At 52.0% G+C, this 26,905-nt stretch overlaps 2 protein-coding genes and 1 long non-coding RNA gene across 3 annotated transcripts; all 3 read right to left on the bottom strand.

Moving 5' to 3' along the window:
- Window positions 1–12,651: 12,651 nt before the first annotated feature.
- On the bottom strand, window positions 12,652–17,915 carry LOC144826990 (uncharacterized). The gene is made up of 5 exons (XR_013609980.1): window positions 14,331–17,915; window positions 13,944–14,158; window positions 13,495–13,653; window positions 12,864–13,397; window positions 12,652–12,725 (listed from the first exon to the last, which is right to left on the bottom strand). It is a non-coding gene; the product is annotated as an uncharacterized LOC144826990 (long non-coding RNA).
- A 498-nt stretch (window positions 17,916–18,413) lies between these two features.
- Window positions 18,414–18,884, bottom strand: LOC144826989 (histone H3). Its single transcript, XM_078685452.1, has one exon. The coding sequence runs from the start codon at window positions 18,822–18,824 to the stop codon at window positions 18,414–18,416; it is 411 nt and encodes a 136-aa protein (XP_078541578.1). The 5' UTR covers window positions 18,825–18,884.
- Window positions 18,885–19,698: 814 nt separating this feature from the next.
- LOC144826988 (histone H1.3-like) lies at window positions 19,699–20,393 on the bottom strand. The gene has a single exon (XM_078685451.1). It carries the CDS (start codon window positions 20,391–20,393, stop codon window positions 19,749–19,751), a length of 645 nt encoding a protein of 214 aa, XP_078541577.1. The 3' UTR covers window positions 19,699–19,748.
- Between the last annotated feature and the right edge of the window lie 6,512 nt (window positions 20,394–26,905).

Genomic DNA, 26,905 nt, shown 5'->3' with positions numbered 1-26,905 from the left:
TTCCTGATACTGTGAAAGGGGTGAAATAGACTTTTTTGGGCATGTGGAGTGTTTTGCTTTAACACCTCTAGCCAGGGGGATAACCTGAAATCTTACCCTGTGCTGAGCTCCATAACCCTGGGTAGAAGGTGTGACTTCATCCCCTTGAAGCTTAACACCACCAAATGTCACAGGTATGAGTAACATTGGTGCCTGGAGGCTGGAAGTAGGCCCAAGGCCTTGCATGCCTTTCCTGATACTGTGAAGGGGTGAAATAGACTTTAATGGGCATGTGGAGTGTTTTGCTTTAACACCTCCAGCCAGGGGGATAACCTAAAATCTTACCCTGCGCTGAGCTCCATAACCCTGGGTAGAGAGTGTGACTTCATCCCCTTGAAGCTTAACACCACCAAATGTCACAGGTATCAGTAAAATTGGTGCCTGGGAGCTGGAAGTAGGCCCAAGGCCTTGCATGCCTTTCCAGATACTGTGGAGGGGTGAAATAGACTTTATTGGGCATGTGAAGTGTTTTGCTTTAACACCTCAAGCCAGGGGGATTACCTGGAATCTTACCCTGCGCTGTGCTCCATAACCCTGGGTAAAAGGTGTGACTTCATCCCCTTGAAGCTTAACACCACCAAATGTCACAGGTATCAGTAACATTGGTGCCTGGAGGCTGGAAGTAGGCACAAGGCCTTGCAGGCCTTTCCTGGTACTTTGAAAGGGGTGAAATAGACTTTATTGGGCAAGTGAAGTGTTTTGCTTTAACACCTCAAGCCAGGGCGATAACATGAAATCTTACCCTGCGCTGAGCTCCATAACCCTGGGTAGAAGGTGGGACTTCTTCCCCTTGAAGCTTAACACCACCAAATGTCACAGGTATCAGTAACATTGGTGCCTGGAGGCTGGAAGTAGGCACAAGGCCTTACAGGCCTTTCTTGATACTGGGAAAGGGTGAAATACACTGTACTGGGCATGTGAGGTGTTTTGCTTAAACACCTCAAGCCAGGGGGATAACCTGAAATATTACCCTGCGCTGAGCTCCATAACCCTGGGTAGAAGGTGTGACTTTTTCCCCTTTAGGCTTAACACCACCAAATGTCACAGGTGTCAGTAACATTGGTGCCTGGGGGCTGGAAGTAGGCCCAAGGCCTTGCAGGCCTTTCCTGATACTGTGAAGGGGTGAAATAGACTGTGTTGGGCAAGTGAAGTGTTTTGCTTTAACACCTGCAGCCAGGGGGATAACCTGAATTGTTACCCTGCACTGAGCTCCATAACCCTGGGTAGAAGGTGTGACTTCTTCCCCTTGAAGCTTAACACCACCAAATGTCACAGGTATCAGTAACATTGGTGCCTGGAGGATGGAAGTAGGCCCAAGGCCTTGCAGGCCTTTCCTGATACTGTGAAGGGGTGAAATAGACTTTATTGGGCATGTGAAGTGTTTTGCTTTAACACCTCCAGCCAGGGGGATAATCTGAAATCTTACCCTGCGCTGAGCTCCATAACCCTGCGTAAAAGGTGTGCCTTCATCCCCTTGAAGCTCAACACCACCAAATGTCACAGGTATCAGTAACATTGGTGCCTGGAGGCTGGAAGTAGGACCAAGGCCTTGCAGGTCCTTCCTGATACTGTGAAGGGGTGAAATAGACTTTATTGGGCATGTGAAGTGTTTTGCTTTAACACCTCCAGCCAGGGGGATAACCCCAATTCTTACCCTGCGCTGAGCTCCATAACCCTGGGTAGAAAGTGTGACTTCATCCCCTTGAAGCTGAACACCACCAAATGTCACCGGTATCAGTAAAATTGGTGCCTGGAAGCTGGAAGTAGGCCCAAGGCCTTGCAGGCCTTTCCTGATACTGTGAAAGGGGTGAAATAGACTTTATTGGGCATGTGGAGTGTTTTGCTTTAACACCTCCAGCCAGGGGGATAACCCCAATTCTTACCCTGCGCTGAGCTCCATAACCCTGGGTAGAAAGTGTGACTTCATCCCCTTGAAGCTGAACACCACCAAATGTCACCGGTATCAGTAAAATTTGTGCCTGGAAGCTGGAAGTAGGCCCAAGGCCTTGCAGGCCTTTCCTGATACTGTGAAAGGGGTGAAATAGACTTTATTGGGCATGTGGAGTGTTTTGCTTTAACACCTCCAGCCAGGGGGATAACCTAAAATCTTACCCTGCGCTGAGCTCCATAACCCTGGGTAGAAAGTGTGACTTCATCCCCTTGAAGCTTAACACCACCAAATGTCACAGGTATCAGTAAAATTGGTGCCTGGAAGCTGGAAGTAGGCCCAAGGCCTTGCATGCCTTTCCTGATACTGTGAAGGGGTGAAATAGACTTTTTTGGGCATGTGGAGTGTTTTGCTTTAACACCTCTAGCCAGGGGGATAACCTGAAATCTTACCCTGCGCTGAGCTCCATAACCCTGGGTAGAAGGTGTGACTTCATCCCCTTGAAGCTTAACACCACCAAATGTCACAGGTATGAGTAACATTGGTGCCTGGAGGCTGGAAGTAGGCCCAAGGCCTTGCATGCCTTTCCTGATACTGTGAAGGGGTGAAATAGACTTTAATGGGCATGTGGAGTGTTTTGCTTTAACACCTCCAGCCAGGGGGATAACCTAAAATCTTACCCTGCGCTGAGCTCCATAACCCTGGGTAGAAAGTGTGACTTCATCCCCTTGAAGCTTAACACCACCAAATGTCACAGGTATCAGTAAAATTGGTGCCTGGGAGCTGGAAGTAGGCCCAAGGCCTTGCATGCCTTTCCAGATACTGTGGAGGGGTGAAATAGACTTTATTGGGCATGTGGTGTGTTTTGCTTTAACACCTCAAGCCGGGGGGATAACCTGGAATCTTACCCTGCGCTGAGCTCCATAACCCTGGGTAAAAGGTGTGACTTCATCCCCTTGAAGCTTAACACCACCAAATGTCACAGGTGTCAGTAACATTGGTGCCTGGGGGCTGGAAGTAGGCCCAAGGCCTTGCAGGCCTTTCCTGATACTGTGAAGGGGTGAAATAGACTTTTTTGGGCATGTGGAGTGTTTTGCTTTAACACCTCTAGCCAGGGGGATAACCTGAAATCTTACCCTGCGCTGAACTCCATAACCCTGGGTAGAAGGTGTGACTTCATCCCCTTGAAGCTTAACACCACCAAATGTCACAGGTATCAGTAACATTGGTGCCTGGAGGCTGGAAGTAGGCCCAAGGCCTTGCATGCCTTTCCTGATACTGTGAAGGGGTGAAATAGACTTTAATGGGCATGTGGAGTGTTTTGCTTTAACACCTCTAGCCAGGGGGATAACCTGAAATCTTACCCTGCGCTGAGCTCCATAACAATGGGTAGAAGGTGTGACTTCATCCCCTTGACGCTTAGCACCTCCAAATGTCACAGGTATCAGTAAAATTGGTGCCTGGAGGCTGGAAGTAGGCCCAAGGCCTTGCATGCCTTTCCTGATACTGTGAAGGGGTGAAATAGACTTTAATGGGCATGTGGAGTGTTTTGCTTTAACACCTCCAGCCAGGGGGATAACCTAAAATCTTACCCTGCGCTGAGCTCCATAACCCTGGGTAGAAAGTGTGACTTCATCCCCTTGAAGCTTAACACCACCAAATGTCACAGGTATCAGTAAAATTGGTGCCTGGAAGCTGGAAGTAGGCCCAAGGCCTTGCATGCCTTTCCAGATACTGTGGAGGGGTGAAATAGACTTTATTGGGCATGAGAAGTGTTTTGCTTCAACACATCCAGCTAGGGGTGAAAAGCTGAAATCTTACCCTGCACTGAGCTCCATAACCCTGGGTAGAAGGTGTGACTTCATCCCCTTGAAGTTGAACAACACCAAATGTCACAGGTATCAGTACAATTGGTGTCTGGAGGCTGGAAGTAGTCCCAAGGCCTTGCTTGCCTTTCCTGATACTGGGAAAGGGTGAAATACACTGTACTGGGGATGTGAGGTGTTTTGCCTAAAGACCTCAAGCCAGGGGGATAACCTAAAATCTTACCCTGCGCTGAGCTCCATAACCCTGGGTAGAAAGTGTGACCTCATCCCCTTGAAGCTTAACACCTCCAAATGTCACAAGTATCACAAGAACAGGTGCCTAGGGGCTGGAAGTAGGCCCAAGGCCTTGCAGGCCTTTCCTGATACTGTGAAGGGGTGAAATAGACTTTATTGGGCATGTGGAGTGTTTTGCTTTAACACCTCCAGCCAGGGGGATAACCTGAAATCTTACCCTGCGCTGAGCTCCATAACCCTGGGTAGAAGGTGTGACTTCTTCCCCTTGAAGCTTAACACCACCAAATGTCACAGGTATCAGTACAATTGGTGCCTGCTGGCTGGAAGTAGGCCCAAGGCCTTTCAGGCCTTTCCTGATACTGTAAAAGGGGTGAAATAGACTTTATTGGGCATGTGAAGTGTTTTGCTTTAACACCCCCAGCAAGGGGGACAACCTGAAATCTTACCCTGCGCTGAGCTCCATAACCCTGGGTAGAAGGTGTGACTTCTTCCCCTTGAAGCTTACCACCACCAAATGTCACAGGTATCAGTAACATTGGTGCCTGGAGGCTGGAAGAAGGCACAATGCCTTGCAGGCCTTTCCTGATACTGTGGAGGGGTGAAATAGACTTTATTGGGAATGAGAAGTGTTTTGTTTCAACACATCCAGCTAGGGGTGAAAAGCTGAAATCTTACCCTGCGCTGAGCTCCATAACCCTGGGTAGAAGGTGTTACTTCATCCCCTTGAAGTTGAACAACACCAAATGTCACAGGTATCAGTACAATTGGTGTCTGGAGGCTGGAAGTAGACCCAAGGCCTTGCAGGCCTTTCCTGATACTGTGAAGGGGTGAAATACAAATTATTGGGCATGTGAAGTGTTTTGCTTTAACACCTCAAGCCAGGGGGATAACCTGAAATCATACCCTGCACTGAGCTCCATTACCCTGGGTAGAAGGTGTGACTTCATCCCCTTGAAGCTTAACACCACCAAATGTCACAGGTATCAGTACAATTGGTGCCTGCAGGCTGGAAGTAGGCCCAAGGCCTTTCAGGCCTTTCCTGATACTGTGAAGGGGTGAAATAGACTTTATTGGGCATGTGAGGTGTTTTGCTTAAACACCTCCAGCCAGGGGGATAACCTAAAATATTACCCTGCGCTGAGCTTCATAAGCCTGGGTAGAAAGTGCGACTTCATCCCCTTGAAGCTTAACACCTCCAAATGTCACAGGTATCAGTGTAATTGGTGCCTGGAGGCTGGAAGTAGGCCCAAGGCCTTGTAGGCCTTTCCTGATACTGTGAAGGGGTGAAATAGACTTTAATGGGCATGTGGAGTGTTTTGCTTTAACACCTCCAGCCAGGGGGATAACCTAAAATCTTACCCTGCGCTGAGCTCCATAACCCTGGGTAGAAGGTGTGACTTCTTCCCCTTGAAGCTTAACACCACCAAATGTCACAGGTGTCAGTAACATTGGTGCCTGGGGGCTGGAAGTAGGCCCAAGGCCTTGCAGGCCTTTCCTGATACTGTGAAGGGGTGAAATAGACTTTAATGGGCATGTGGAGTGTTTTGCTTTAACACCTCCAGCCAGGGGGATAACCTAAAATCATACCCTGCGCTGAGCTCCATAACCCTGGGTAGAAGGTGTGACTTCTTCCCCTTGAAGCTTAACACCACCAAATGTCACAGGTATCAGTAACATTGGTGCCTGGAGGCCTGAAGTAGGCCCAAGGCCTTGCAGGCCTTTCCTGATACTGTGAAGGGGTGAAATACAAATTATTGGGCATGTGAAGTGTTTTGCTTTAACACCTCAAGCCAGGGGGATAACCTGAAATCATACCCTGCACTGAGCTCCATTACCCTGGGTAGAAGGTGTGACTTCATCCCCTTGAAGCTTAACACCACCAAATGTCACAGGTGTCAGTACAATTGGTGCCTGCAGGCTGGAAGTAGGCCCAAGGCCTTTCAGGCCTTTCCTGATACTGTGAAGGGGTGAAATAGACTTTATTGGGCATGTGAGGTGTTTTGCTTAAACACCTCCAGCCAGGGGGATAACCTAAAATATTACCCTGCGCTGAGCTTCATAACCCTGGGTAGAAAGTGCGACTTCATCCCCTTGAAGCTTAACACCTCCAAATGTCACAGGTATCAGTGTAATTGGTGCCTGGAGGCTGGAAGTAGGCCCAAGGCCTTGTAGGCCTTTTACTGATACTGTGAAGGGGTGAAATAGACTTTATTGGGCATGTGAAGTGTTTTGCTTTAACACCTCAAGCCAGGGGGATTACCTGGAATCTTACCCTGCGCTGAGCTCCATAACCCTGGGTAAAAGGTGTGACTTCATCCCCTTGAAGCTGAACACCTCCAAATGTCTCAAGTATCACAAAAACAGGTGCCTGGAGGCTGGAAACTGGCACTAGGCCTTGCAGGCCTTTCCTGATACTGTGAAGGGGTGAAATAGACTTTAATGGGCATGTGGAGTGTTTTGCTTTAACACCTCCAGCCAGGGGGATAACCTAAAATCTTACCCTGCGCTGAGCTCCATAACCCTGGGTAGAAGGTGTGACTTCTTCCCCTTGAAGCTTAACACCACCAAATGTCACAGGTATCAGTAACATTGGTGCCTGGAGGCCTGAAGTAGGCACAAGGCCTTGCATGCCTTTCCTGATACTGGGAAAGGGTGAAATACACTGTACTGGGCATGTGAGGTGTTTTGCTTAAACACCTCAAGCCAGGGGGATAACCTGAAATATTACCCTGCGCTGAGCTCCATAACCCTGGGTAGAAGGTGTGACTTCTTCCCCTTTAAGCTTAACACCACCAAATGTCGCAGGTGTCAGTAACATTGGTGCCTGGGGGCTGAAAGTAGGCCCAAGGCCTTGCAGGCCTTTCCTGATACTGTGAAGGGGTGAAATAGACTGTGTTGGGCAAGTGAAGTGTTTTGCTTTAACACCTGCAGCCAGGGGGATAACCTGAATTGTTACCCTGCACTGAGCTCCATAACCCTGGGTAGAAGGTGTGACTTCTTCCCCTTGAAGCTTAACACCACCAAATGTCACAGGTATCAGTAACATTGGTGCCTGGAGGATGGAAGTAGGCCCAAGGCCTTGCAGGCCTTTCCTGATACTGTGAAGGGGTGAAATAGACTTTATTGGGCATGTGAAGTGTTTTGCTTTAACACCTCCAGCCAGGGGGATAACCCCAATTCTTACCCTGCGCTGAGCTCCATAACCCTAAGGTAGAAAGTGTGACTTCATCCCCTTGAAGCTGAACACCACCAAATGTCACCGGTATCAGTAAAATTGGTGCCTGGAAGCTGGAAGTAGGCCCAAGGCCTTGCAGGCCTTTCCTGATACTGTGAAAGGGGTGAAATAGACTTTATTGGGCATGTGGAGTGTTTTGCTTTAACACCTCCAGCCAGGGGGATAACCCCAATTCTTACCCTGCGCTGAGCTCCTTAACCCTGGGTAGAAAGTGTGACTTCATCCCCTTGAAGCTGAACACCACCAAATGTCACCGGTATCAGTAAAATTTGTGCCTGGAAGCTGGAAGTAGGCCCAAGGCCTTGCAGGCCTTTCCTGATACTGTGAAATGGGTGACATAGACTTTATTGGGCATGTGGAGTGTTTTGCTTTAACACCTCCAGCCAGGGGGATAACCTAAAATCTTACCCTGCGCTGAGCTCCATAACCCTGGGTAGAAAGTGTGACTTCATCCCCTTGAAGCTTAACACCACCAAATGTCACAGGTATGAGTAACATTGGTGCCTGGAGGCTGGAAGTAGGCCCAAGGCCTTGCATGCCTTTCCTGATACTGTGAAGGGGTGAAATAGACTTTAATGGGCATGTGGAGTGTTTTGCTTTAACACCTCCAGCCAGGGGGATAACCTAAAATCTTACCCTGCGCTGAGCTCCATAACCCTGGGTAGAAAGTGTGACTTCATCCCCTTGAAGCTTAACACCACCAAATGTCACAGGTATCAGTAAAATTGGTGCCTGGGAGCTGGAAGTAGGCCCAAGGCCTTGCATGCCTTTCCAGATACTGTGGAGGGGTGAAATAGACTTTATTGGGCATGTGGAGTGTTTTGCTTTAACACCTCCAGCCAGGGGGATAACCTAAAATCTTACCCTGCGCTGAGCTCCATAACCCTGGGTAGAAGGTGTGACTTCTTCCCCTTGAAGCTTAACACCACCAAATGTCACAGGTATCAGTAACATTGGTGCCTGGAGGCCTGAAGTAGGCACAAGGCCATGCAGGCCTTTCCTGATACTGGGAAAGGGTGAAATACACTGTACTGTGCATGTGAGGTGTTTTGCTTAAACACCTCAAGCCAGGGGGATAACCTGAAATATTACCCTGCGCTGAGCTCCATAACCCTGGGTAGAAGGTGTGACTTCTTCCCCTTTAAGCTTAACACCACCAAATGTCACAGGTGTCAGTAACATTGGTGCCTGGGGGCTGGAAGTAGGCCCAAGGCCTTGCAGGCCTTTCCTGATACTGTGAAGGGGTGAAATAGACTTTTTTGGGCATGTGGAGTGTTTTGCTTTAACACCTCTAGCCAGGGGGATAACCTGAAATCTTACCCTGCGCTGAGCTCCATAACCCTGGGTAGAAGGTGTGACTTCATCCCCTTGAAGCTTAACACCACCAAATGTCACAGGTATGAGTAACATTGGTGCCTGGAGGCTGGAAGTAGGCCCAAGGCCTTGCATGCCTTTCCTGATACTGTGAAGGGGTGAAATAGACTTTAATGGGCATGTGGAGTGTTTTGCTTTAACACCTCCAGCCAGGGGGATAACCTAAAATCTTACCCTGCGCTGAGCTCCATAACCCTGGGTAGAAAGTGTGACTTCATCCCCTTGAAGCTTAACCACACCAAATGTCACAGGTATCAGTAACATTGGTGCCTGGGAGCTGGAAGTAGGCCCAAGGCCTTGCATGCCTTTCCAGATACTGTGGAGGGGTGAAATAGACTTTATTGGGCATGTGGTGTGTTTTGCTTTAACACCTCAGGCCGGGGGGATAACCTGGAATCTTACCCTGCGCTGAGCTCCATAACCCTGGGTAAAAGGTGTGACTTCATCCCCTTGAAGCTTAACACCACCAAATGTCACAGGTGTCAGTAACATTGGTGCCTGGGGGCTGGAAGTAGGCCCAAGGCCTTGCAGGCCTTTCCTGATACTGTGAAGGGGTGAAATAGACTTTATTTTGCATGTGAAGTGTTTTTCTTTAACACCTCCAGCCAGGGGGATAACCCGAATTCTTACCCTGCACTGAGCTCCATAACCCTGGGTAGAAGGTGTGACTTCATCCCCTTGAAGCTTAACACCACCAAATGTCACAGGTGTCAGTAACATTGGTGCCTGGGGGCTGGAAGTAGGCCCAAGGCCTTGCAGGCCTTTCCTGATACTGTGAAGGGGTGAAATAGACTTTATTGGGCATGTGGTGTGTTTTGCTTTAACACCTCAAGCCGGGGGGATAACCTGGAATCTTACCCTGCGCTGAGCTCCATAACCCTGGGTAAAAGGTGTGACTTCATCCCCTTGAAGCTTAACACCACCAAATGTCACAGGTGTCAGTAACATTTGTGCCTGGGGGCTGGAAGTAGGCCCAAGGCCTTGCAGGCCTTTCCTGATACTGTGAAGGGGTGAAATAGACTTTTTTGGGCATGTGGAGTGTTTTGCTTTAACACCTCTAGCCAGGGGGATAACCTGAAATCTTACCCTGCGCTGAGCTCCATAACCCTGGGTAGAAGGTGTGACTTCATCCCCTTGAAGCTTAACACCACCAAATGTCACAGGTATGAGTAACATTGGTGCCTGGAGGCTGGAAGTAGGCCCAAGGCCTTGCATGCCTTTCCTGATACTGTGAAGGGGTGAAATAGACTTTAATGGGCATGTGGAGTGTTTTGCTTTAACACCTCCAGCCAGGGGGATAACCTAAAATCTTACCCTGCGCTGAGCTCCATAACCCTGGGTAGAAAGTGTGACTTCATCCCCTTGAAGCTTAACACCACCAAATGTCACAGGTATCAGTAAAATTGGTGCCTGGGAGCTGGAAGTAGGCCCAAGGCCTTGCATGCCTTTCCAGATACTGTGGAGGGGTGAAATAGACTTTATTGGGCATGTGGTGTGTTTTGCTTTAACACCTCAAGCCGGGGGGATAACCTGGAATCTTACCCTGCGCTGAGCTCCATAACCCTGGGTAAAAGGTGTGACTTCATCCCCTTGAAGCTTAACACCACCAAATGTCACAGGTGTCAGTAACATTGGTGCCTGGGGGCTGGAAGTAGGCCCAAGGCCTTGCAGGCCTTTCCTGATACAGTGAAGGGGTGAAATAGACTTTTTTGGGCATGTGGAGTGTTTTGCTTTAACACCTCTAGCCAGGGGGATAACCTGAAATCTTACCCTGCGCTGAGCTCCATAACCCTGGGTAGAAGGTGTGACTTCATCCCCTTGAAGCTTAACACCACCAAATGTCACAGGTATGAGTAACATTGGTGCCTGGAGGCTGGAAGTAGGCCCAAGGCCTTGCATGCCTTTCCTGATACTGTGAAGGGGTGAAATTGACTTTTTTGGGCATGTGGAGTGTTTTGCTTTAACACCTCCAGCCAGGGGGATAACCTAAAATCTTACCCTGCGCTGAGCTCCATAACCCTGGGTAGAAAGTGTGACTTCATCCCCTTGAAGCTTAACACCACCAAATGTCACAGGTATCAGTAAAATTGGTGCCTGGGAGCTGGAAGTAGGCCCAAGGCCTTGCATGCCTTTCCAGATACTGTGGAGGGGTGAAATAGACTTTATTGGGCATGTGGTGTGTTTTGCTTTAACACCTCAAGCCGGGGGGATAACCTGGAATCTTACCCTGCGCTGAGCTCCATAACCCTGGGTAAAAGGTGTGACTTCATCCCCTTGAAGCTTAACACCACCAAATGTCACAGGTGTCAGTAACATTGGTGCCTGGGGGCTGGAAGTAGGCCCAAGGCCTTGCAGGCCTTTCCTGATACTGTGAAGGGGTGAAATAGACTTTATTGGGCATGTGGTGTGTTTTGCTTTAACACCTCAAGCCGGGGGGATAACCTGGAATCTTACCCTGCGCTGAGCTCCATAACCCTGGGTAAAAGGTGTGACTTCATCCCCTTGAAGCTTAACACCACCAAATGTCACAGGTGTCAGTAACATTTGTGCCTGGGGGCTGGAAGTAGGCCCAAGGCCTTGCAGGCCTTTCCTGATACTGTGAAGGGGTGAAATAGACTTTTTTGGGCATGTGGAGTGTTTTGCTTTAACACCTCTAGCCAGGGGGATAACCTGAAATCTTACCCTGCGCTGAGCTCCATAACCCTGGGTAGAAGGTGTGACTTCATCCCCTTGAAGCTTAACACCACCAAATGTCACAGGTATGAGTAACATTGGTGCCTGGAGGCTGGAAGTAGGCCCAAGGCCTTGCATGCCTTTCCTGATACTGTGAAGGGGTGAAATAGACTTTAATGGGCATGTGGAGTGTTTTGCTTTAACACCTCCAGCCAGGGGGATAACCTAAATTCTTACCCTGCGCTGAGCTCCATAACCCTGGGTAGAAAGTGTGACTTCATGCCCTTGAAGCTTAACACCACCAAATGTCACAGGTATCAGTAAAATTGGTGCCTGGGAGCTGGAAGAAGACCCATGGCCTTGCCGGCCTCATCTGACACTGTGAAGGGGTGACATACACTTTATTGGACTTTTGAAGTGTGTTGTTTTCACACCCCCAGCCAGGAGTATAACCCTAAATATTACCCTGCGCGGAGTTCCTTAGCCCTGGGTAGGAGGAGTGACTTTGTACCCTTGAAGCTGCAGGCTTCATAATGTCACAAGTATCACGAAAATAGGTGCCTGGAGGTCGGAAATGTGCCTATGGTCTTGCAGGCCTGGGTCTGATACTGTAAAGGGGTTAGATACAGTGTTGGAATAAATAACTCTTTCGTTTTCCCACCGCCAGCCAGGGATGGAACCTGAAATCTTACCCTGCGCGGGGCTCCATAGCCCAGGCTCGTAGGAGCAACTGTATCCCCTTTGAAGATTAACTCCGCCAAATGTTACAAGTATCCCTATAAGAGGTGTTTGGAGGCTAGGAATGGGCCCACAGCCTTGTGCTGATACTGTAACAGGGGGGTATCTCACCCTGCGCGGAGCTCCATAGCCCTGTGCAGAAATAGACACTTTGTGCCTGCAGGCTAGAAATGGGCTTGGGACACTGAAGGCTAGGATCTGATAATGCAAAGTGCTTTATATACCTTTTGAATGACGTTTATTTTTCTCCGCCTCCAGCCTAAGGGGAAATCCTGAAATATTACCCTAATCTGAGCTCCATAGCCCTATGTAGAAAAAGTGACTTAGTCCCCTAGAACCTAAACATTGAGCAAAATATATATATATTTTGTATAAACAGTTTTAAATGGGTAAATTGTACCCGGATCGGAGCTCCATAAGCCGGGTAGAAAAAGTGACTTTGGCCCCTTGAACCTAGAGTTATTTGAAGAAGAAAAAAAAATTGTATGTGTATATATTTTTTTTTATTTATTTATTTTGGACCACCTTCAGCTTAGGGGGAAAACCTGAAGTTTTACCCGGATCGGAGCTCCACATCCTCGGGTAGAAACAGTGACGTTGTCCCCTTGAACCTCAAGTTAGTTAAAAAAAAAAAAAAAGTTTAGTTTTCTTTTTTTTTTGCCGACCTCCGGCTAAGGGGGAAAACCCGAAATTGTACCCGGATCGGAGCTCCCCAGCCCTGGGTAGAACAAGTGACTTTGTCCCCTTGAACCTAAGGAGACAGTAAAAAAAAAAAGTATATATAGTTTTTTTTGTTTTTTTTGCCGACCTCCAGCTAAGGGGGAAAACCGGAAATGTTACCCGAATCGGAGCTCACCAGCTCTGGGTAGGAAAAGTGACTTTGTCCCCTAGAACCTAAAGAGTTAGTAAAAAAATTTAAAAATGAGAATATATATATATTTTTTTTTTTTGACGACCTCCAGCTAAGGGGGAAATGTGGAAATTGTACCCGAATCAGAGCTCACCAGCCATGGCTAGAAACATGGCTTGAACATAAAGTTAGAAAAAAAGTGTATGTATCGTTTTTTTTTTTTGCCGACCTCCAGCTAAGGGGGAAATGCGGAAATTTTACCCGAATCGGAGCTCACCAGCCCTGGGTAGAAGTGGTGCCCACGTCCCCTTGAACCAAAATGTCCACACACAAAAAAGAAAAATACTGAAACCGCTGTTTAAAGGCCCAGAGGGACCCGTAAACGGACATGGTGGTTCACCACACAATTTCGGATCCCACACCCTCTTCCTATAGGCCTGCATGGGAACCCTACTTTATCGACTATTAAGCCCCAGGGCTTACAGCTCCTGGGTGGAAGACAAAGTTGGAGATAGCACGGCCGTTCCGCCGCCCAGCCATCTGGTCGCCGTAGCTGACTGGGCTATCTGGTCGCCGACCAGATGGCCCAGTGATCTGCGGCGACCAGATGGCCGGGCGGCGAAATGGCCGCGCTAACTCCAACTTTGTCTCCCAGCCAGGCGCTGTAAGCCCCCACTACGTGGGGGGCTTAATAGTCGGTGAACTGCGTGACTCGTGGGGCCCTGAGCCGGGCTAAACCCACCGTAGGTCCCCAGTCCAGGGCTCCATGATGGCAGGCCCCTGGACCGGGCTGAACCTGCCTTATCTCCCCTGTGAAGGACTCCAGGATAACGTGACCCTGGGACGGGCTAAACACCAATTAGGTCCCCAGGCCAGGGCTCCGTGATGGCAGGCCCCTGGACCGGGCTGAACCTACCTTAGGTCCCCAGTCCAGGGCTCCATGATGGCAGGCCCCTGGACCGGGCTGAACCCACCTTCGGTCCCCAGACAAGGGCTCCATGATGGCGGGCCCCTGGGCCGGGCTAAACCCACCGTAGGTCCCCAGTCCAGGGCTCCATGATGGCAGGCCCCTGGACCGGGCTGAACCCACCTTATGTCCCCAGTCCAGGCTCCATTATGGCGGGCCCCTGGGCCGGGCTAAACCTGCCTTATCTCCCCAGTGAAGGGCTCCAGGCTAACGGGACCCTGGGACGGGCTAAACACGCCTTAGGTCCCCAGGCAAGGGCTCCATGATGGCGGGTCCCTGGTCCGGGCTAAACCCACCGTAGGTCCCCAGGCAAGGGCTCCATGATGGCGGGCCACTGGTCCGAGCTAAACCCACCGTAGGTCCCCTGTCAAGGGCTCCATGATGGCGGGCCCCTGGGCCGGGCTAAACCTGCCTTATCTCCCCAGTGAAGGGCTCCAGGATAACGGGACCCTGGGACGGGCTAAGCCCACCATAGGTCCCCAGTCCAGGGCTCCATGATGGCAGGCCCCTGGACCGGGCTGAACCTGCCTTATCTCCCCAGTTAAGGGCTCCATGATGGCAGGCCACTGGACCGGGCTGAACCCACCTTAGGTCCCCAGTCCAGGGCTCCATGATGGCAGGCCCCTGGACCGGGCTGAACCCACTTTAGGTGCCCAGTCCAGGGCTCCGTGATGGCGGGCCCCTGGGCCGGGCTAAACACGCCTTAGGTCCCCAGTTTAGGGCTCCAGGATAACGGGACCCTGGGACGGGCTAAGCCCACCATAGGTCGACAGGCAAGGGCTCCATGATGGCGGGCCCCTGGGCCGGGCTAAACCTGCCTTATCTGGCCAGTGAAGGCTCCAGGCTAACGGAACCCTGGGACGGGCTAAGCCCACCATAGGCCATGATGGCAGGCCCCTGGACCGGGCTGAACCCACCGTAGGTCCCCAGACAAGGGGTACATAATGGCGGGCACCTGGGCCGGTCTAAACACCCCCTTAGTTCCGCAGGGAAGGGTTCCAGCATGGCGGGCTCGTGGGCCGGGCAAAAGCCCCCCATGGTCCCCAGTCCAGGGCTCCAGGATGGCGTGCCCCTGGTCCGGTCTAAACACCCCCTTAGGGACCCAGTCCAGGGCTCCTGGGCCACGGGACAGCGCCCGACATGGTAGGGTGGCACCGGAGCAAATCCCCTCGTATTGGGCTAGCGAGTAGCCGATCCCGGCTCTGCGGCAACAATAGTGCATAGACACAGCTCTCCCATGACATCGTGGTCGGCTCTTAAAAGAGCCTTTGGGTTGGTGTTTTGCGTTATTTTCCGTGGGCAAGTCGAGTGTTTAACCGCCGAATCCGTAGAGGGTGCGGCCCTGGCGCTTCAGGGCATAGACCACATCCATGGCGGTGACGGTCTTCCTCTTGGCGTGCTCGGTGTAGGTGACGGCATCCCGGATCACGTTCTCCAGGAAAACCTTGAGCACCCCGCGGGTCTCCTCGTAGATGAGGCCGGAGATGCGCTTGACTCGCCACGGCGCGCCAGGCGGCGAATGGCCGGCTTGGTGATGCCCTGGATGTTGTCCCGGAGCACCTTGCGGTGCCTCTTGGCGCCGCCTTTGCCGAGCCCCTTCCCTCCTTTGCCGCGTCCAGACATGTTCTCCTCTCGGTGCTGTGAGCAGAAATGAAGTCTCGACCAGCAGCGGCTGCTTATATGGAGGAGCAGCGGACCCGCGCGGGAGCCCTGTGACGATACCCTGTGAGGCGGGAGAGCCCGGCCACGGCCCGCCCTCCGCAGGGAGCGGGGGCTGGAGAGGCCGTTGCCGTTTGAAAAAGAGCGGGCTCCCAGCCCGCCTTTGTTATGGGTTGGCTCAGCAGCTGCCGCCGGTGCGCAGATCACAGTCAAACACACGCAAGCACCTACCTTCCCGGCCCGCCTAAACCTCCCGTTCCTTTCCCCCTCCCAATATGAACAGCCTCGGGCATGTTTTAATGGAGCCCACACACTCACCGACACCACCCCGCTGTGTTTGGCCGCCTGCAACCTAGTAACACTGCCCACATCTCGCTCCCGGCTGGGGCAAGCCTGCACAAGGTGTCCCCCAAAAATGAAAAAAATATACATGTATATATTGATTGAAAAAGAGCGCGCTCCCAGCCCGCCTCTTTGTCAGGGGCTCCCGATCGGGCTCAGCAGCTGCCGCCGGTGCACTGATCACAGTCAAACACGCACACTCCTCCGTTCCAGGCCCCCACTTGTCACCGCGGCCCGCCTAACCCTCGCGTTCGGTGCCCGCTCGGCTGGGGCAAGTCTGCAAAATGTGTCCCTGAATATTCAAATTATACATGTATATACAAAAAAAAAAAAAAAATCAAAAACATTAATATGGTCGGCCTCATGCTAGGCTTTGGGACGGGACAACATTAAAGTGTACGGCCAGAGCTTGGGCATGCCCCCCCTATGAAGCTACGGTGCGGTGCGGGCGCTGCCGCACCTATGAAGCCGCCAGAGTAACACCTCGGCACGGATACGCTCTTTGATGGAGTCTGTGGATGGCCCTGAAAAGAACCTTTGTGTTTAGGGTGTGTTTCCACGGGGGTCTGCGGGCCTTTACTTGCTTGCTTTGCCCTGTGCCTTGTGGCTCTCGGTTTTCTTGGGCAGCAGCACGGCCTGGATGTTGGGCAGGACTCCTCCCTGGGCGATGGTGACTCGGCCCAGCAGCTTGTTCAGCTCCTCGTCGTTGCGGATGGCCAACTGGAGGTGTCTGGGGATGATGCGGGTCTTCTTGTTGTCCCGGGCGGCGTTGCCGGCCAGCTCCAGGATCTCAGCGGTCAGGTACTCCAGCACTGCAGCCAGATAGACGGGGGCACCGGCGCCCACCCTCTCGGCGTAGCTTCCCTTCCGGAGCAGCCTGTGCACACGGCCCACGGGAAACTGGAGCCCGGCTCTGGAAGAGCGTGTCTTGGCCTTGGCGCGGGCCTTTCCTCCCTGCTTTCCTCTTCCAGACATGGCGATCGATCTAGGGTCTCAGTCACACAACAGAGAGAAGAATACTTCTCTTTCTGCTGGACTCGGTAATATAAAGACTTCGAGAGCGTCTGATTGGTTGACAGCTAGGCGCTGACAGTACTTCTCATTGGAGGAGGGCTTAACATAGGAAGTGGGGAGCCTGCCAATGAGAAGAGAGAGCTGGGAAGGAGACTGCTTTGCAGGCCAAGCCCATAAATACAAGTGCCGGGCCCTCCTTCCGTATTTCTTTCGGCTTCACAGCAAGCAGTGAAAGAGCGTCCACCATGCCTGAACCAGCCAAGTCCGCGCCGGCTCCCAAGAAGGGCTCTAAGAAAGCGCTCTCCAAGCCGCCCAAGAAGGACGGGAAGAAGCGCAGGAAAAGCAGGAAGGAAAGCTATGCCATCTACATTTACAAAGTGATGAAGCAGGTGCACCCAGATACCGGCATTTCCTCCAAGGCCATGGGCATCATGAACTCCTTCGTGAACGACATCTTCGAGCGCATCGCTAACGAGTCTTCCAAACTGGCTCTCTACAACTCGCGGCGCACCATCACCTCCCGGGAGATCCAGACCGCAGTCCGCCTTCTGCTGCCCGGAGAGCTGGCCAAGCACGCCGTGTCGGAGGGCACCAAGGCCGTCACCAAGTACACCAGCGCCAAGTAAGGCTTCGAGGCGCATCACCAACAAACACAACGGCTCTTTTAAGGGCCAATCACTTCCTCCTTTTAAGAGCTAATGTGCTTCTGTTATCACTTGAGAAATATGTGTTTTAGAAGGGTAATGTTGAGTGCAGAAAGGCCCGCTCTCACGGGGCTTGCTGCAGACCGAGGGCCGACAGAGCAGGCAACCCGTTTTGCCTCTTTAAATTAACATATTCCTATGAATGAGCCCTCGTTGGGACCAAGTGTCACATAAGCACTGTAACGATGAGGTTAAATAAACCCACTGGGAATTCGCGCATCTGCCCTTGGGCTTATTCTTTTCCATGTATGGGGCGAACAGTGTTTGTGTGAGCCGGTTTAACGTTGTGTTAGTACTTTTAAGACCCTGGGGAACGGCTATAATCCGCCCCGGGGCAAACGTTCCTGAAATCGGACACATGAACCCGATGTACTGGCAGCACAGATGCGCTATAGCGCTGGCTTGTGACCAGCGGATCCCTACACAACCCTCTACCCCCAAATAAGCGCTCTATTAAATGAAGGACACATTTAAGAGGTGTTTGTGCACTGTGAACACGGAGTGCTCCGGTTCCCCCCCAGAGCCGGTATAAGTTGCCCAGTACTCGAGGTACTCTCAGAACCCGACGTACCGGGAGCACAGATGCCCCATAGTGCTGGCTTGTGACCCGCGGATCCCGACCACAACCCTCCACCCAAACAACGCTTTAAAATGAAGGACACATTGGAGAGGTGTTTGTGCACTGTGAACACAGAGTGCTCTGGTTTCTCCAGAGCCGGCGGTATAAGTTGCCCAGTGCTCGAGGTACTCACAGCCCACCCTCCCTAACCTGTAAAACACGTGCCATGACAGATAAGATAAGCTCGTAGGTGACAGGGTGGTGGCCCTTAAAAGAGCCGTTGTGGTGGTTGTCCGGGTCGGTCTGTCGCCTTAGGCCCTCTCGCCTCGGATGCGACGTGCCAGCTGGATGTCCTTGGGCATGATGGTCACCCTCTTGGCGTGGATGGCGCACAGGTTGGTGTCCTCGAAGAGCCCGACCAGGTAGGCCTCGCTGGCCTCCTGCAGGGCCATGACGGCGGAGCTCTGGAAGCGCAGGTCGGTCTTGAAGTCCTGGGCGATCTCCCTCACCAGGCGCTGGAAGGGCAGCTTGCGGATGAGGAGCTCGGTGGACTTCTGGTAGCGGCGGATCTCGCGGAGGGCCACGGTGCCGGGCCGGTAGCGGTGAGGCTTCTTGACGCCGCCGGTGGCAGGCGCGCTCTTGCGGGCAGCCTTGGTGGCCAGCTGCTTGCGGGGCGCTTTGCCGCCGGTGGACTTGCGGGCTGTCTGCTTGGTGCGGGCCATGGCGGGAGCGGTCTCTCTCGGCGAAGGCAGAGAAGAATGGCGTCGAACGGGGAAAGAGCCCTATTTATGTCCTCACAGACGGAGGGCTGCTCTGGTTGGCTGAGGAGACCGCCCCACGTTCGAAAATAGCCCGCGGTGTGCAATGATTGGTTACTGGACTGGAGGCTGCAGCCTAGCTGTCCAATGAGCTGTGGATAAAAGAGAACCCTCCGGTTGGATGATGTAGCCGGAGCCCGCGCCCCGGCCAGCCTTTGTCTCCGTGTCCGTCCATCCGCTGGTGGTCCACCCGACCCCGGTCAGCCGGGAGAGGAGCCCGAGATGTCATGAGCACGCCGCCCTGGAACACTCCCCGTTACCTGCGCTCGATGGAAAGTTCACAATCGTCTGCTTTATGCAGACACTATGTCGAGTTTGCCCGGGTACAGTGAAAGCACCAACACACACACACACACACACGTTAGCACACGTTTATAATAAACTGAGGTCTCATAACTCCCAGACCCCCTTTTACCCGCCCCATGTCACCCTGGAGCACGCAGTGCCCTGCGCTCCATTTAAAGTTCACAATCGTCTGCTTTATGCATACACTATGTCGAGTCTGCCCGGGTACAGTGAAAGCACCGAGACACAAACACGTAAGTATTGCACATGTACTATGAACGGAGGTCTTATAACTCCCGGACCCCCTTGTTTTCTATGTGATAACGATTTCAATCCACTCAGCACCGAAAGAGCCGTTTTATATGGCCAAGATCACACGCAGCACTCGCCTGTGAAACGGTGCGCTGGGATGTTTTGTGCGGTTTATTTTTGGAAAAGTGGGGCATTGGGTGGGTGCAAAGGTGGGGATGAACACGCTCTCTTCTAGACAGGGTGGTGGCCCTTAAAAGAGCCTTTGTGTTTGCAGTGTCTCGGTGCAAGCCCTTACTTCTTCTTGGGTGCTGCCTTTTTGGGCTTGGCTGCTTTGGGCTTGGCTGCCTTGGGTTTGACTACCTTGGCAGGGCTTTTCTTGGCTACTTTGGGCTTCGCCGCCTTGGCTTTCGCTGGGCTCTTGGCAGCCTTCTTGGCGGGGGCAGCCTTGGGCTTCTTGGGGCTCTTGGCTGCCGCCGGCTTCTTGACCTTCTTCGGGCTCTTCTTGACCCCCGCGGGAGCCTTTTTGGGCTTCTTGGCGGCAGGGGCAGCTTTCTTGGCCGCTGGCTTCTTGGTGGCTGTCTTCTTTGCCGCCTTCTTGCCCACCAGCTGCTTCTTGTTCACCTTGAAGGAGCCGGAGGCCCCGGTGCCCTTCAGCTGGGCTAGGGCGCCTTTGCTGACCAGGCTCTTCAGGGAGACCTTTACTCGGCCCTTGTTCTTGTCCGCATCGTAGCCGGCGGCGAGCAGCCCCTTCTTCAGGGCCGACAGGGAGACTCCCTTCCTCTCGGCCGAGGCAGTCACCACCTTCATAATCATGTCGGACACGCTGGGACCGGAAGGCTTCTTGGCCTTGGAGGCCCCCGCTGCTTTCTTCTGCTGCTTCTTCTTGGGGGCGACCTCAGCGGGAGGAGCCGCGACGGCGGGAGCGGTTTCTGCCATTGTAATGCAAGTCTGGGCGCAGGCACGGTCAGAGAACAGAAATGTACCGCCCGAGCCGAGCCCCGTGCATATATAGGGAGGAGCCAGCCCCTGATTGGTCCCGGGGAGAGAGGGCTGTGCGAGGCGCACTCGGCTCCCTGCTCCCAGCTGACTTTTGTGTTTCCTACCATCGGAATAACTAAGTTTTAAAACACAATCACTGAAACACACGCTCCCAGGCACACATGAAAAGAAGCCCAGCTTCAGCCCCTTCCCGCCCCCGCCCCCGTTTCAGCTGCCCCCGTCCTCAGAGGCTCGTAATGCCCCGTGGATCTCTGCCCTCCCCCGATGGCTGACGCCTCCGTGCCTGGAATCCCGGGCCCCGGGCCCCTTTTCCCCGGTCCACCCTCGCGCTCCGAGGCCGGGAGCGGCGGCCCGCGGGCGGGAGGGGCCTCCTGCAGGGAGCGGGCCCTGTGGCGGCGCAGTGGGGCTCCGGGGGCCGCGGGGAACGGGTTCTGGAACTGGCCGAAGTAACACAGGGCTCCGCCGGCCGAGCGCGGGGAGTGGAGACAATGCCCGGGGTCCAGGGGGGCCCTCGCCGCGCGCCTGCACCCTCGGCTGTGGCACCCACGAGTCGGGGGCAGCCGGGGGACTTTCACAAGCAGCGGGGCACGGTCCGGGCTCAGGCATCACCAGGGTGCTGCGCGCTGATAGCTGCACATGCAAGCAGAGGGCATTCACTGCCAAGGGCCGAGCTGGAGGAGACGGGCGCAGACTCAACATCATAAGCACACAGTGGCACGGTGAAGGCAGGCGGCCGAGTTAGGCCTGCATGATTAACGGCACCCCGAGGGAGAGCAGAGGGTGTGAATGCACCTGAAATGGTGACCCCCCCCAGTACCTGCATGGAGGCACTCTGCTGAGCTGCTTTTTTACAGCTGGAGTTAGGTTTTTTACCACTCAGGTGACGTACGTAGAAGGGAACCGACCTTAACAACGCGGTCAAAACACGTGACTATCACTGTTGTAGTGAGCCCGATTGCTGGCGTGGGGACCACTCCTGAATCAAATGGTCTGTCAAGAGAGCGAACAGTGCCCACGAATCAGATTCTGCGCCTGGCAGCCTGATTGAGATCTACTGCTAATTACAGGCTTTCGCTTTGGATGTAGGCAGAGGGAACCAAAAATAAAACACTTCACATAGTCCAAAACGTATATGAACACCATTCACAGTTTCAGATCTTAGCCTTCAGGTACTCTGGCCCATCCCTAGCTTGTCACTGGTATCACTAAAACTGGTGCCTGGGGCCTGGAAACACACCCAAGGCCTTGCAGGTCTTTCCTGATACTGTGAAGGGGTGAAATAAATGTTATTGGGCATGTGAGGTGTTTTGCTTTAACACCTCCATCCAGGGGGATGACCTGAATCCTTACCCTGCGCTGAGCTCCATAACCCTGGGTTGAAGGTGTGACTTCATCCCCTTGAAGCTTAACACCACCACATGTCACAGGTATCAGTAACATTGGTGCCTGGAGGCTGGAAGTAGGCACAAGGCCTTGCAGGCCTTTCCTGATACTGCGAAGGGGTGAAATACAATTTATTGGGCATGTGAAGTGTTTTGCTTTAACACCTCCAGCCAGGGAGGATAACCTAAAATCTTACCCTGCGTTGAGCTCCATAACCCTGGGTAGAAAGTGTGACTTCATCCCCTTGAAGTTTAACACCACCAAATGTCACAGGTATCAGTAAAATTGGTGCCTGGATGCTGGAAGTAGGCCCAAGGCCTTGCAGGCCTTTCCGGATACTGTGAAGGGGTGAAATAGACTTTATTGGGCATGTGGAGTGTTTTGCTTTAACACCTCCAGCCAGTGGTATAACCTGAATTCTTACCCTGCACCGAGCTCCATAACCCTGGGTAGAAGGTGTGACTTCTTCCCCTTGAAGCTTAACACCTCCAAATCTCACAGGTATCAGTAACATTGGTGCCTGGAGGCTGGAAGTAGGCACAAGGCCTTGAAGGCCTTTCCTGATACTGGGAAAGGGTGAAATAAACTGTACTGGGCATGTGAGTTGTTTTGCTTAAACACCTCCAGCCAGGGGGATAACCTACAATCTTACCCTGCGCTGAGCTCCATAACCCTGGGTACAAAGTGTGACTTCATCCCCTTGAAGCTTAACACCACCAAATGTCACAGGTATCAGTAAAATTGGTGCCCGGAAGCTGGAAGTAGGCCCAAGGCCTTGCAGGCCTTTCCTGATACTGTGAAGGGGTGAAATACACTTTATTGGGCATGTGAAGTGTTTTGCTTTAACGCCTCCAGCCAGGGGGATAGCCTGAATGCTTACCCTGCGTTGAGCACCATAACCCTGGGTAGAAGGTGTGACTTCTTCCCCTTGAAGCTTAACACCACCAAATGTCACAGGTGTCAGTAACATTGGTGCCTAGGGGCTGGAAGTAGGCCCAAGGCCTTGCAGGCCTTTCCTGATACTGTGAAGGGGTGAAATAGACTTTATTGGGCATGTGAAGTGTTTTGCTTTAACACCTCAGGCCAGGGGGATAAACTGAAATCTTACCCTGCACTGAGCTCCATAACCCTGGGTAGAAGGTGTGACCTCATCCCCTTGAAGCTTAACAACACCAAATGTCACAGGTATCAGTAACATTGGTGCCTGGAGGCTGGAAGTAGGCCCAAGGCCTTGCAGGCCTTTCCTGATACTGTGAATGGGTGAAATACACATTGTTGTGTATGGTAATTGTTCTATTTTCACGCCTCCAGCCTGGGGAGAAGCATGAAATCTTACCCTGCGTGGAGCTCCATAACCCTGGGTAGAAGGTGCGACTTCATCCCCTTGAAGCTTAACACCACCAAATGTCACAGGTATCAGTGACATTGGTGCCTGGAGGCTGGAAGTAGGCCCAAGGCCTTGCAGGCCTTTCCTGATACTGTGAAGGGGTGACATAGACTTTATTGGGCATGTGAAGTGTTTTGCTTTAACACCTCCAGCCAGGGGGATAACCTGAATTCTTACCCTGCGCTGAGCTCCATAACCCTGGGTAGAAGGTGTGACTTCTTCCCCTTTAAGCTTAACACCACCAAATGTCACAGGTGTCAGTAACATTGGTGCCTGGAGGCTGGATGTAGGCCCAAGGCCTTGCAGGCCTTTCCTGATACTGTGGATGGGTGAAATAGACTTTATTGGGCATGTGAAGTGTTTTGCTTCAACACATCCAGCTAGGGGTGAAAAGCTGAAATCTTACCCTGCGCTGAGCTCCATAACCCTGGGTAAAAGGTGTGACTTCATCCCCTTGAAGCTTAACACCACCAAATGTCACAGGTATCAGTAAAATTAGTGCCTGGAGGCTGGAAGTAGGCACAATGCCTTGCAGGCCTTTCCTGATACTGTGGAGGGGTGAAATAGACTTTATTGGGAATGAGAAGTGTTTTGTTTCAACACATCCAGCTAGGGGTGAAAAGCTGAAATCTTACCCTGCGCTGAGCTCCATAACCCTGGGTAGAAGGTGTGACTTCTTCCCCTTGAAGCTTACCACCACCAAATGTCACAGGTATCAGTAACATTGGTGCCTGGAGGCTGGAAGTAGGCCCAAGGCCTTGCATGCCTTTCCTGATACTGTGAAGGGGTGAAATAGACTTTAATGGGCATGTGGAGTGTTTTGCTTTAACACCTCCAGCCAGGGGGATAACCTGAAATCTTACCCTACGCTGAGCTCCATAACCCTGGGTAAAAGGTGTGACTACATCCCCTTGAAGCTTAACACCACCAAATGTCACAGGTATCAGTACAATTGGTGCCTGCAGGCTGGAAGTAGGCCCAAGGCCTTTCAGGCCTTTCCTGATACTGTAAAAGGGGTGAAATAGACTTTATTGGGCATGTGAAGTGTTTTGCTTTAACACCCCCAGCAAGGGGGACAACCTGAAATCTTACCCTGCGCTGAGCTCCATAACCCTGGGTAGAAGGTGTGACTTCTTCCCCTTGAAGCTTACCACCACCAAATGTCACAGGTATCAGTAACATTGGTGCCTGGAGGCTGGAAGTAGGCACAATGCCTTGCAGGCCTTTCCTGATACTGTGGAGGGGTGAAATAGACTTTATTGGGAATGAAAAGTGTTTTGTTTCAACACATCCAGCTAGGGGTGAAAAGCTGAAATCTTACCCTGCGCTGAGCTCCATAACCCTGAGTAGAAGGTGTGACTTCTTCCCCTTGAAGCTTACCACCACCAAATGTCACAGGTATCAGTAACATTGGTGCCTGGAGGCTGGAAGAAGGCACAATGCTTTGCAGGCCTTTCCTGATACTGTGGAGGGGTGAAATAGACTTTATTGGGAATGAGAAGTGTTTTGCTTCAACACATCCAGCTAGGGGTGAAAAGCTGAAATCTTACCCTGCGCTGAGCTCCATAACCCTGGGTAGAAGGTGTGACTTCATCCACTTGAAGTTTAACACCACCAAATGTCACAGGTATCAGTAAAATTGGTGCCTGGAGGCTGGAAGTAGGCCCAAGGCCTTGCAGGCCTTTCCTGATACTGTGAAGGGGTGAAATAGACTTTATTGGGCATGTGGAGTGTTTTGCTTTAACACCTCCAGCCAGGGGGATAACCTGAAATCTTACCCTACGCTGAGCTCCATAACCCTGGGTAAAAGGTGTGACTACATCCCCTTGAAGCTTAACAGCACCAAATGTCACAGGTATCAGTACAATTGGTGCCTGCAGGCTGGAAGTAGGCCCAAGGCCTTTCAGGCCTTTCCTGATACTGTAAAAGGGGTGAAATAGACTTTATTGGGCATGTGAAGTGTTTTGCTTTAACACCCCCAGCAAGGGGGACAACCTGAAATCTTACCCTGCGCTGAGCTCCATAACCCTGGGTAGAAGGTGTGACTTCATCCCCTTGACGCTTAGCACCTCCAAATGTCACAGGTATCAGTAACATTGGTGCCTGGAGGCTGGAAGAAGGCACAATGCCTTGCAGGCCTTTCCTGATACTGTGGAGGGGTGAAATAGACTTTATTGGGAATGAGAAGTGTTTTGTTTCAACACATCCAGCTAGGGGTGAAAAGCTGAAATCTTACCCTGCGCTGAGCTCCATAACCCTGGGTAGAAGGTGTGACTTCTTCCCCTTGAAGCTTACCACCACCAAATGTCACAGGTATCAGTAACATTGGTGCCTGGAGGCTGGAAGAAGGCACAATGCTTTGCAGGCCTTTCCTGATACTGTGGAGGGGTGAAATAGACTTTATTGGGAATGAGAAGTGTTTTGCTTCAACACATCCAGCTAGGGGTGAAAAGCTGAAATCTTACCCCGCGCTGAGCTCCATAACCCTGGGTAGAAGGTGTGACTTCATCCCCTTGAAGCTTAACACCACCAAATGTCACAGGTATGAGTAACATTGGTGCCTGGAGGCTGGAAGTAGGCCCAAGGCCTTGCATGCCTTTCCTGATACTGTGAAGGGGTGAAATAGACTTTAATGGGCATGTGGAGTGTTTTGCTTTAACGCCTCCAGCCAGGGGGATAACCTAAAATCTTACCCTGCGCTGAGCTCCATAACCCTGGGTAGAAAGTGTGACTTCATCCCCTTGAAGCTTAACACCACCAAATGTCACAGGTATCAGTAAAATTGGTGCCTGGGAGCTGGAAGTAGGCCCAAGGCCTTGCATGCCTTTCCTGATACTGTGGAGGGGTGAAATAGACTTTATTGGGCATGTGGTGTGTTTTGCTTTAACACCTCAAGCCGGGGGGATAACCTGGAATCTTACCCTGCGCTGAGCTCCATAACCCTGGGTAAAAGGTGTGACTTCATCCCCTTGAAGCTTAACACCACCAAATGTCACAGGTATCAGTAACATTGGTGCCTGGAGGCTGGAAGTAGGACCAAGGCCTTGCAGGCCTTTCCTGATACTGTGAAGGGGTGAAATAGACTTTATTGGGCATGTGGAGTGTTTTGCTTTAACACCTCAAGCCAGGGGGATAACCTGAAATCATACCCTGCGCTGAGCTCCATTACCCTGGGTAGAAGGTGTGACTTCATCCCCTTGAAGCTTAACACCACCAAATGTCACAGGTATCAGTACAATTGGTGCCTGCAGGCTGGAAGTAGGCCCAAGGCCTTTCAGGCCTTTCCTGATACTGTGAAGGGGTGAAATAGACTTTATTGGGCATGTGAGGTGTTTTGCTTAAACACCTCCAGCCAGGGGGATAACCTAAAATATTACCCTGCGCTGAGCTTCATAACCCTGGGTAGAAAGTGCGACTTCATCCCCTTGAAGCTTAACACCTCCAAATGTCACAGGTATCAGTGTAATTGGTGCCTGGAGGCTGGAAGTAGGCCCAAGGCCTTGTAGGCCTTTTACTGATACTGTGAAGGGGTGAAATAGACTTTATTGGGCATGTGAAGTGTTTTGCTTTAACACCTCAAGCCAGGGGGATTACCTGGAATCTTACCCTGCGCTGAGCTCCATAACCCTGGGTAAAAGGTGTGACTTCATCCCCTTGAAGCTTAACACCACCAAATGTC

Source organism: Lissotriton helveticus, chromosome 4_1 (genome assembly GCF_964261635.1).
Source record: "Lissotriton helveticus chromosome 4_1, aLisHel1.1, whole genome shotgun sequence".
Classification (NCBI taxonomy): domain Eukaryota; kingdom Metazoa; phylum Chordata; class Amphibia; order Caudata; family Salamandridae; genus Lissotriton; species Lissotriton helveticus.
This window is presented reverse-complemented; position numbering and strand designations above follow the sequence as displayed.